Below are 12,126 nucleotides of genomic sequence, written 5' to 3'. Positions count from 1 at the left end.
GACAGTGCAGCAGAATATGTAAATAAAGTGTATAATAATAATAAAGCATCAGACCACACTGTAAAGTAAAGATATTAAAATAAATAGTTTACACTTCCTATAATGCAGATATTATATTGTTTAATTACCTGAAATCCATCCTGCGACAAACTCTGCAAAAGGCATTGCTAGATCCCAGAAACCTAGAAAAGAATGCGTTTTTAATATTCCTCTTGAAGAACTCGAACTTTGAATTGTGAGTTGTTATGAGCCAACAGATTAACTAGTGGTCAGTTAATGAAACCCTATCATTGGTCACTGCAATTAAAGGGACATTTTAATTCATGTGTAGCTAAAGCTCATTTTAAAATATAAACAAATATGATTAAGCTTAAAGGGACATTAAGAGTACATGTTTAAATGTTTGTACCTAGTTATAAAAATAATTGCAATATGCACTCATAATTTATTTTGTTCCAGGTCCTGTAATTAAAAAAAAAAGTGTTCCCCCCCCCCCCCCCAGACAGTGTGGAGTGTGTCCTGCAGGAATCTGACAATGCAATATTCTACATAGTGATTGTTTGATCAGTGCAGGAACTTGTGTGTGTGTGTATGTATATATATATAGATAGATAGATAGATAGATAGATATAGATATATACACAGTATATATATATATATATATATATATATATATATATATATATGTCACTAATCAGATGACATACACAAGATTCTTTTTAAACTTTCATGATTCAGATAAAGAAGCAATTTTAAGCAACTATCTTATTTACTCCTATTATCAATTTTCTTTGTTCTTTTTGTATCTTTATTTGAAAAAACAGCAATGTTAAACTTACGAGCCAGACCATTTTTGGTTCAGCACTCTGATTGGACACTACATTTAGACACCAATCAAGTGCTACCTAGGTGCTGAACCAAAAATGGGCCGGCTCCTAAGCTTATATTCTTCTGATAATAGAAGTAAATTGGAAAGTTGTTCCAAATTTTGTTATTTATGAATTATGAAAAAACTTTGGAATTATTATTTTTTTTTTACCCTTTTATCTGTAATTTATGTATGTAGGCTGCTATGTGCTCTTCCAACTGTTAAAAGGACAGTAAAGTCATAATTAGACATTCATGATTTAGACAGAGCATGCAGTTTTGAACAACTTTCCAATTTACTTCTATTATTTAATTTGCTTCCTTCTCTTGTTATCCTTTGCTGAAAGGTTTATCTAGGTAAACTCAGGATCAGCAAAGAACCTAGGTTCTAGCTGCTGATTGGTGGCTGCATTTATATACCGATTGTCATTGACTCACCCATGTGTCCAGTTACAAACCAGTAGTGCATTGCTGCTCCTTCAACAAATGATACCAAGAGAATGAAGCAAATTTGATAATAGAAGTAAACTGGAAAGTTGTTTAAAATTATTCTATCTAAATCATGAAATACATTTTTTGGGTTTCATGTCCCTTTAATTTTCAGAGTTGTCCCTAGTTGGCTCCAGCGGAGATTATCAGATAAGAAGATGCAAAACAATGGCATTTTGATAACATAATGACCGTGGCTAGACCAGTAAAAAAAATCTTGATTTGCTCCAAACATGGCAAATAGAGGGTGGAGTTTGGCTATTGAAAAATATTTGCAGCAAACAAGATGCCGCTGCATTCAAAACATTTTTAACCCCTTAAGGACCGGGCATTTCAGACTAAAACTTACTCGAAAGACCAAAAGCTTTTTTAGCAGCTTTGTTTTATTTAAACAGAAAAAGAGCCTTGTTTTTTTGTTTATTTTTTTTTTCTATCAAAACTAATTATTTTATTTTTAGGCCCATTTTGGTATATTTCATTCCACCTTTTCGCTGCAAAATAGATCATTTTAATAAAATGGTTAACTCTTTCACTGAAATTATTTACAAACAGCTTGTGCAATTATGGCACAAATGGATGTAAAAATTTCTCTCGGATCCCCTTTGTTCAGAAATAGCAGACATACATGACTTTACCATTGTTTTTTGGTAATTAGAAGGCTGCTAATTACAGGTGCGCCCCACACTTCTGAAATTCCTGGCAGTTAAGGGTTAAACAGGTAGCTTGTAAGGTTAAGTTTAGCTGTAGTATAGAGGTTACCCTCCCACCTGACACCTCCCACCCCCTGATCCCACCTAAACAGCTCTCTATCCCCCCCCCCCACACTGGTCACCACTATATTAGGTACTGCAATTCTGAAGTTTTAGTCCATTTTTAAAAAATGTATTATTATTTTCTGCAGTCTATGGCCTTTTTCTCCCCTATTATTTAATTTTATTTCCTAAGACATGGAGAGTCCACAACGTCATTCCAATTACTAGTGGGATATTCACTCCTGGCCAACAGGAGGAGGCAAAGAGCACTCCAGCAAAGCTGTTAAGTGTCACTTCCCTTACCCATAACCTCCAGTCATTCTCTTTCCCTCTGTCAATATCAGGTTCCTTGGTTATTTGAATCACAACTGCAGAGTCTAAATAAATTATATTTGTTTCACAACTGAAGTACAGGCTATTATATCAGCATAGACTGTTTTACTCAGAGTGATTTTTATAAGGAAGGGCAGTAAGTCTTTATATGGTTATATAATATTGTTATACCATATAAATATTTAGAGGCTGAAAATAAGTATTATTATTAATAACAACTTTTAACATTAGTTGTGCTCAAACCCAAATGAGAGACATAGTGTTCATTGTAATAAGCACTGAAGCATGAGAGATGTGAGACACACAGACTGCAGCTGCTGACAGGGGCGTGACCTGCTGCGAGACACAGCACACAGAGTAATGCTTGCAGCGTGGATATCTGAACACAGACTAGTGATTGCAATAGGTGCTGTGAGACACGCTGAGTTGTAAGGAGCTGTATGGCACGCTGAGATGAATGAAGCTGTGTGACGTCACGTAAAGTCCGTTACTGTCCGGTATGAAAATGTATCAAAGGAAGTTCATAGAATTAAATAAAACATACGTTGCAAACAAAGTAATATCTGAGAGACAAAGTCAATTTAGATAAGTTCAAGAGAAAACATGAAATTTGTAATTAGCCGTTACTTAAGGCATCCAAGGTAAATTAGATTTGATACAAATACCGTAGCGGTAGTAGGTAGAATCCTCCTGTTGGAAATTAAATAGCAATTCCTGTAGAGATGTGGAGTTGAAATAAATTAATACTTCTTGGAATAGCAATCTTCAGGATGGATGAGACTAGTTGTTATTAGTCCCTTTATGAGACCAAACTGCAGATGGTATTTGTAATCCCAAATGATAAAGTAGTAGAAGTAAATCTTCTTTTGATAAGTTTATAGCTTATAAGAAACAGAGCACTGGTTTCAGCAAACAATACTCAACAACTAAGCACTTGTTTGGGGCGGGGTGATGCCTTAAGTACAGGTGAGGAAGGTGAGTTGAGGCAAAAAGTAAAAGCAGGACTGGAATCCTTACAGATCCCCCCCCCTCAAGCAAGCCGACCACGGGTTGGAATTTAGGTCTACTTGGATAGCGTCTATGGAAACGAGCAATAAGCTTTGGAGCATTAATGTGTGCATGAGGTTCCCAAGTGTCATCCTCTGGGGCGAACCCTTTCCATCGGACCAGATACTGTAATGCTCCATTATAATGTCTTGAGTCCAAAAGATCATAAACTTCATAGACATCAGTGCCCAATTGAATAGGAGAAGGGGGTAGAAGAGGTACATCAGGCTTATCTCCCAAGTAGGGTTTCAATAATGATACATGGAAAGTTGGGTGGATGGGTAAAGAATCAGGTAGGTCAAGCCTGACGGCATTTTCATTGATGATGTGTAGAATTCTGAATGGTCCAAGAAACAACCAAGCCGATTTTTTACTTGGTAAGTGCATTTTAATGTTTTTAGAAGATAACCAAACATAGTCCCCTATGGAATATTTCGGAGAAGCTCTACGACGTAAATCATAAAATTTCTTCTGAGAAGCCTGAGCTTGTTTGATGTTATCACGTAAGTGTAGGAAATTTTCAGCTATGTTTTGTGTTAACACATCAACAGATGGTGAGTCATGTGTAGAGGTCGTTTGAATAGTGAATCTTGGATTAAAACCATAATTGGCGAAAAAGGGAGAGTAATTTGTAGTGCTGTTAATGGTATTATTATAGGCAAATTCAGCCATAGAGAGAAAAGAAGTCCATTTATTTTGATGATATGAGCAATAGCAACGTAGATATTGCTCAAGCCACTGATTGAGTCTCTCAGTTTGGCCGTTAGTCTGAGGGTGGAAGGCTGTGCTTAACCTTTGATCGATTTGGAGTGCTTTAGTGAGTGCTTTCCAGAAGCGTGAGGTGAATTGGGTTCCTCTATCAGTAGTTAAAATGGAGGGTAACCCGTGGTATCGTACAATGTGGTTTAGAAATAAGTATGCTGTTTCAATGGAAGTGGGTAACTTGTGATAAGGAATAAAATGTGCCATTTTAGTAAAATGATCTGTAACAACTAAAATGGTAGTTTGTCCAGAACTAGGTGGTAAATCAACTATAAAATCCATTCCCAAATGAGACCAAGGAGATTCCGGTACTTCCAGAGGAATTAAATAGCCATAGGGAGGTCTCCTTTCTGGTTTTGATACTGTACAGGTTGTACAATGTTGTATATATTCCTTTATACTGGTCTTCATCGATGGCCACCAGTAACTTCTGGAGATGAGCTCATGTGTACGTTTGATACCAGGATGACCAATTAGTGGAGGGTCATGATGATCTTTGATTATTTTCTGTCTGAACCTTTCTGGAATATATAGTTTAGAACCATGAAAGTAAAAACCATTTAGGAGGCTTAGGCTATCTAGTAGGGTTTGGTCTTCTGAAGATAGATCAGATTGGTATTCCTTATCCTGTTGAGATAGGATAGCAAGGAATCGAGTAGGGGGAAGAATGCTAGTAGGAGAGTCTTCTTGTATAGGTCTTGAATCTCGTCGAGAGAGTGCATCTGCCTTCCCATTTTTTGATCCCGGCCTGTACATGATTTGAAAATTGAAACGACTAAAGTAGAGACTCCATCTCACTTGACGTCCAGATAAAGTTTTGTTATTTTGTAGATATTCCAAATTCCGGTGATCCGTGTAAATCACTATAGGTAGGGAGATACCTTCAAGAAGATGTCTCCAGAATTCAAAGGCTCTTTTAATGGCTAGAAGTTCCTTGTCCCCAATGGAATAATTGATCTCTGCTGGAGTCATAATTTTTGAATAGAACCCAACTGGGTGTAGTGGTTCTGTAGGAGACTGTCTTTGGGAGAGGACAGCGCCAAGAGCATAATCTGAAGAATCCACCTCTAGGGTATATTGAAGGTTTGGATCAGGATATTTCAGAATGGGAGCAGATGAAAAGGAATTCTTCAGGAAGCAGAACGCATCATCCTGTTCTTTAGTCCACTGGAAAGAGCAATTAGCACTAGTTAATTTAGTCAGAGGTTTTGCAATTTTTGAGAAATTGCGAATGAACTTTCTGTAATAGTTACTGAAGCCAAGAAAATTTTGTAGTTCTTTCCGTGTTGAAGGTGTGGGCCATGACTTTACTGCTTCCACTTTGTTATCTTGCATTTGAATCCCATTTGGGCTGATGGAGTAACCCAGGAACTCTATTTTGTTGGTGTGGAAAATACATTTTTCCAATTTGGCGTATAGCCAATGGACTTGGAGTCTTGCTAAAACCCAACTAACATGTTTGATATGTTCTTCTAGATTTGTGGAATAGATTAGAATGTCATCTAGGTAGACAACAACACATGTGTCAAGGAGATCATGGAAAATGTCATTAATAAAGAACTGGAAAGTTGCGGGTGCGTTAGTTAAGCCGAAGGGCATAACTAGATATTCAAACAACCCATACCTAGTTCTAAAAGCGGTAAGCCACTCATCCCCCTCTCGGATACGCACTAAATTGTACGCCACTCTCAAATCTAATTTAGTAAAAATCTGAGCATGCCTGAGTCTTTCTATGAGTTCAGGAATGAGGGGGAGAGGGTATCGTTTTTTTATGGTTATTTTGTTCAATTGTCTGAAGTCAATGATAGGCCGAAGAGATTGGTCTTTGTTCCGCACAAAAAACATTCCTGCACCAGCAGGAGAAACCGAAGGACGGATAAATCCTTTCTTTAGATTTTCATCTAGGTAAGTCTTTAGATGATCCAGTTCTGGTTGACAAAGTGGGTATAAATGTCCAATAGGTGGTGTGGTTCCAGGTTTCAGTTCAATAGGGCAGTCATAGATTCTGTGTGGGGGAAGGGTATCTGCTTCCTTCTTACTGAAGACTTCAGAGAACTGCTTGTACATTTCTGGTATCTGAGTTTCTGATGTGGAGGATAAACTGTGAAAAAAGGTTCTATGGCAAGTCTGTTGACAGAAATCAGAATTTAATTGAACATTTAAGGATTTCCAATTAATATCAGGTTCGTGTAGCTGTAACCAAGCTAGCCCAAGTACTATTGGGAATAATGGAGAAGTGATTACATCAAAAGTGAGATGTTCATGATGTGTTTTTAATGTGGTGACAGAGAGCGGGATGGTGTGATGTGTAATTGGCCCTGATGATATCTCAGAGCCATCAACCACACGAAGGAAAATAGGAGACAACTTTTTTATCAATGGTAATTTATTTTTTGAAACCAGAGAACTGTCAATGTAATTTCCTTGTGCTCCTGTATCCAAGATGGCTGGAATGGTCAATTGCTTATTTGCCCACTGTAGAGAAAGAAGTAAAGAACAATGAAGAGGGTTGTTATGCTTTGACTGGAGAGAAAGATTGGTATGGAACTTACTCTTCTTGTTCTGTGGCAAAGAGGGGCAATCCTTTAAAGTATGAGATGAGGATGCGCAATACATGCAGAGGCCTCTAGTCTTCCTTCTGATGCGTTCTTCAGGAGTTAGAGGTCCTCTAATAAAACTTATATCCATTGCTTCAGCACCAGTTGAACCAGTATGAGGACTGTTAGAAGTGGGATGGTTTAGAACCTTATCCTTCTTGTAAACTATTTCAGGGTATTGACGTTCAAATCTTCTTTCACGTAATCTCCTATCAATTTGCCTGCTGAGCTTCATAAGGCCTTCCAATGTTTCAGGTAACTCAGTTCGGGCTAATTCATCTTTTACTGCGTCAGAGAGTCCAAGCCTGAACTGGTTTTTTAAAGCAATGGCGTTCCATTGAGAGTCAATAGAATATTGCTTGAATTCTGTTATGTAACATTCAACAGGTTTGATACCTTGTTTTAAGTTCCTCATCTTTTTCTCAGCAGTATACTGTAGGTTAGAATCATAGTATAATTCATCCATGATATCCAGAAAAGATGAAAAAGATGAAAGAACAGCATTATTTGTCTCAAAGAGAGTGTCTGCCCAAATGCGAGGTTCACCTCTTAAATAGCTTATCATTGTAAGGACTTTAACCCTATCATTTGGGTATGTTCTAGGTTTAAGGGTGAAATTAAGCAGGCAAGCATTTTTAAATTGACGGTATAAATTCCTATCTCCATTGAAAAAATCTGGAGGTGCAATAAATGGTTCTGACAGATTGTCAGGAAGGCTCTGTGTAGTAGAGACAGTGTCTTTTATTACTTTTCTTAAAGTTTCATTTTCTAATTGTAACTCTCTAAAGGCTTGACTAAGTTGGTCAACTCTTTGTGTTAAATTATAAACAATTTGAGGAAGCTCTGCTGGATCCATATTTTATGGCTTAGTTGTTATATCAGGTTCCTTGGTTATTTGAATCACAACTGCAGAGTCTAAATAAATTATATTTGTTTCACAACTGAAGTACAGGCTATTATATCAGCATAGACTGTTTTATTCAGAGTGATTTTTATAAGTAATGGCAGTAAGTCTTTATATGGTTATATAATATTGTTATACCATATAAATATTTAGAGGCTGAAAATAAGTATTATTATTAATAACAACTTTTAACATTAGTTGTGCTCAAACCCAAATGTGAGAGATAGTGTTCATTGTAATAAGCACTGAGGCATGAGAGATGTGAGACACACAGACCGCAGCTGCTGACAGGGGCGTGACCTGCTGCGAGACACAGCACACAGAGTAATGCTTGCAGCGTGGATATCTGAACACAGACTAGTGATTGCAATAGGTGCTGTGAGACACGCTGGGTTGTAAGGAGCTGTATGGCACGCTGAGATGAAAGAAGCTGTGTGACGTCACATAAAGTCCGTTACTGTCCGGTATGAGAATGTATCAAAGGAAGTTCATAGAATTAAATAAAACATACGTTGCAAACATTGTAATATCTGAGAGACAAAGTCAATTTAGATAAGTTCAAGAGAAAACATGAATTTGTAATTAGCCGTTACTTAAGGCATCCAAGGTAAATTAGAATTGATACAAATACCGTAGCGGTAGTAGGTAGAATCCTCCTGTTGGAAATTAAATAGCAATTCCTGTAGAGATGTGGAGTTGAAATAAATTAATACTTCTTGGAATAGCAAACTTCAGGATGAATGAGACTAGTTGTTATTAGTCCCTTTATGAGACCAAACTGCAGCTGGTATTTGTAATCCCAAATGATAAAGTAGTAGAAGTAAATCTTCTTTTGATAAGTTTATAGCTTATAAGCAACAGAGCACTGGTTTCAGCAAACAATACTCAACAACTAAGCACTTGTTTGGGGCGGGGTGATGCCTTAAGTACAGGTGATGAAGGTGAGTTGAGGCAAAAAGTAAAAGCAGGACTGGAATCCTTACAGTCAATGGAGGACGTGAAGTTGGTGTCTGAAGATATTTATTCCTTTTTCGGGTACTTTTCCCTGCAAGCAAGGATTGGGGTTTAGCTGCGTCCACGTCAATCTCTTGAGTAAGAGTAGTGGTGGCTTTTATGCAGTTAGAAAGTGGCAAGGCGGTCCTTGCTTTGTTTTCTAACATATTTGCTGCCCTCAGTACAGAAAGCCAGAGTTGGTTACTCTGTACTCTCTTTTTCTACAGGTCTCTGTAAGGAGTAGGTGTCCTTTCACGCCTTGTGAGCTGTCTTCCTGCCCAACAGCTAGATTTGCAGGTAAGTGCTTTTGTCTTCTAGGTACTGGAGACTTGCACTATCCCATTTCATGGGACATTTATAATCCTTTAGTAAGGATTCTTTGGGGCAGTTTGAAGGCACTATTTGTATGTGAAAAGAGACTGGGATAATGGCGTTCCATATAGGTTTGGGAGGGCCTCTAACCTTATGGCTATATAATTTTCATAACATTTCATGTGGGGAATGCTTTAACCCCTTAATGACCACAGCACTTTTCCATTTTCTGTCCATTTGGGACCAAGGCAATTTTTACATTTTTGCAGTGTTTGTGTTTAGCTGTAATTTTCCTCTTACTCATTTACTGTACCCACACATATTATATACCGTTTTTCTCGCCATTAAATGGACTTTCTAAAGATACCATTATTTTCATCATATCTTATCATTTACTATAAAAAAAATATAAAATATGAGGAAAAAATGGAAAAAAACACACTTTTTCTAACTTTGTCCCCCAAAATCTGTTACACATCTACAACCACCAAAAAACACCCATGCTAAATAATTTCTAAATTTTGTCCAGAGTTTAGAAATACCCAATGTTTACATGTTCTTTGCTTTTTTTTGCAAGTTATAGTGCAATAAATATAAGTAGCACTTTGCTATTTCCAAACCACTTTTTTTCAAAATGAGCGCTAGTTACATTGGAACCCTGATATCTGTCAGGAATCCCTGAATCTCCCTTGACATCTATATATTTTTTTTTAGAAGACATCCCAAAGTATTGATCTAGGCCCATTTTGGTATATTTCATGCCACCATTTCACCACCAAATGCGATCAAATAAAAAAAATTGTTCACTTTTTCACAAATTTTTTCACAAACTTTAAAATTCTCACTGAAATTATTTACAAACAGCTTGTGCAATTATGGCATAAATGGTTGTAAATTTTTCTCTGGAATCCCCTTTGTTCAGAAATAGCAGACATATATGGCTTTGACGTTGCTTTTTGGTAATTAGAAGGCCGCTAAATGCCACTGCGCACCATGCGTGTATTATGCACAGCAGGGAAGGGGTTAATAAGGGAGCATGTAGGGAGCTTTTTGGGGTAATTTTAGCTTTAGTGTAGTGTAGTAGACAACCCAAAGTATTGATCTACGCCCATTTTGGTATATTTCATGCCACCATTTCACCGCCAAATGCGATCAAATAAAGAAAAACGTTAAATTTTTCAAAATTTTAGATTTCTCACTGAAATCATTTACAAACATTTTGTGCAATTATGACACAAATGGTTGTAAATGCTTCTCTGGGGTCTCCTTTGTTCAAAAATAGCAGACATATATGGATTTGGTGTTGCTTGGTAATTAGAAGGCCGCTAAATGCCACTGCGCACAACACGTGAATTATGCCCAGCAATGAAGGGGTTAATTAGGTAGCTTGTATGGAGTTTGCAGGGTTAATTTTAGCTTTAGTGTAGAGATCAGCTTCCCACCTGACACATCAGACCCCCTGATCCCTCCCAAAGAGCTCTCTTTCCTCCCCCACCCCAAAAATTGTCCCTGCCATCTTAAGTACTGGCAGAAAGTCTGCCAGTACTAAAATAGAAGGTATCCTTTTTTTATATATAGCATATTTACATATGCTGCTGTGTAAGATTCCCCCCCTTAGCCCCCAACCTCCCTGATCCCCCCCAAAACAGCTCTCTAACCCTCCCCCTCTGCCTTATTGGGGGCCATCTTGGGTACTGGCAGCTGTCTGCCAGTACCCAGTTTGCATGTAAAAATGTTTTTTTATTTTTTTATTTTTGTTTTTTCTGCAGTGTAGCTTCCCCCCCCCCAAGACTAATCCCCCACCCCCTCACAGATCCCTTAGATGACTTTAATCAGGGATTTTATCCCTCCTTTCTCCCCATAATAAAAGAAACCGTTTCTGTAGTGTAAGTGGTTCCCACCCGCTCCCTCCCCGTGCACGCGCCCGCCCACCACCCCCCGTGCACGCGCACGCGCCCGTGCGCGCCCCCGGCGATCCCGCCCCCCTCTCTGACCAAGAAGCCATCGATGGCCGCCCACCCACCTCCCACTTCAGCTCCCACCCACCAACGAATGCGGCCATCGATGTCCGGTGCAGAGAGGGCCACAGAGTGGCTCTCTCTGCACCGGAGGGGTAAAAAATGTTATTGCAGGATGCCTCAATATCGAGGCATCTTGCAATAACCGGAAAACAGCTGGAAGTGATCAGGATCGCTTCCAGCTGCTTTCCACACTGAGGACGTGCAGGGTACGTTCTCAGGCGTTAACTGCCTTTTTTCTGAGGACGTACCCTGCACGTCCTCAGTCGTTAAGGGGTTAAACGGTTACTCCGTCTTTTACTTCAGAGTTTGAAACGCACGCTTTTTACTTATTGCGCAGTTTCTTTTGATGCCGCTAACTTGACCTCCCGATCTTCCGCTTCCAAGTGCAGAGTGGTGTCATTTCTGTGAGTTTCTCTTTGTTGCGGCTGTGAGATATCATCTGGCCGATGGGAGAGTCCTTAGTTCATTCAGTCTCTGAAGGTTACGGTAGGGCACCTCAGCTTCTGAGGTGTAGAGGTGCATTTTTTATTTGCCTAGCTTTTTTTTCTTAAAGTGACATTCCTTGCTTTTTGGGCCTTTATCAGCTATGGATAATGAACAGGTGTCTGTTCCTTTTGATAAATGCTTATTATGTTTGGAGGCCCACATTGTCTTACCTATGCAATTTTGTTCCTCATGTTTAGAAAAAAATGTTAAAATGTAAAGACAAGTTACTTGTTTCTGAGCCTAATGTCTCTCAGGATGATGCTGTTCAGGCAGTGCCACAGCTTTCTCCTCACACGTCCCAAGCCTCAACAGCTTCACATACTGTGCCCTGCAGTTCCTCTCAGCCTCCTGGAGGAGTATATTTGCCAATAGATTTTGCCACACAGATATCTTCTGCGGTATCTGCAGCTTTATCTGCTTTTCCCATGACAGGGAAGCGCAAGAGGAAATCTAAACATTTTTCTGAGTGTAAGGTGTCTGTCCTGTCTGCTGCTGCACAGGTTGACCTCCCTCATAAGTCTGATGTGGATGATACCTTGGTAGCTTCTGAGGGTGAAATCTCA

General features: G+C 38.8%; 1 protein-coding gene across 2 annotated transcripts in view; it reads right to left on the bottom strand.

Annotated features, from left to right (window-relative positions):
- The window catches only part of SLC25A45 (solute carrier family 25 member 45), a 204,048-nt gene that overhangs the window by 125,221 nt on the left and 66,701 nt on the right, over positions 1 to 12,126 (bottom strand). Inside the window, exon 2 of one of the 2 annotated variants that reach the window (XM_053720103.1) lies at positions 129 to 182. In XM_053720103.1, the coding sequence (XP_053576078.1) occupies positions 129 to 165 (37 nt within the window). In that variant the 5' untranslated portion in view covers positions 166 to 182. Of the gene's footprint in view, positions 1 to 128; positions 183 to 12,126 lie in introns of those variants that run through there. The other variant, XM_053720104.1, reaches the window with a different exon arrangement.

The sequence above is a fragment of the Bombina bombina genome, chromosome 7 (genome assembly GCF_027579735.1).
Source record: "Bombina bombina isolate aBomBom1 chromosome 7, aBomBom1.pri, whole genome shotgun sequence".
In the NCBI taxonomy this organism is placed as follows: Eukaryota; Metazoa; Chordata; class Amphibia; order Anura; family Bombinatoridae; genus Bombina; species Bombina bombina.
This window is presented reverse-complemented; position numbering and strand designations above follow the sequence as displayed.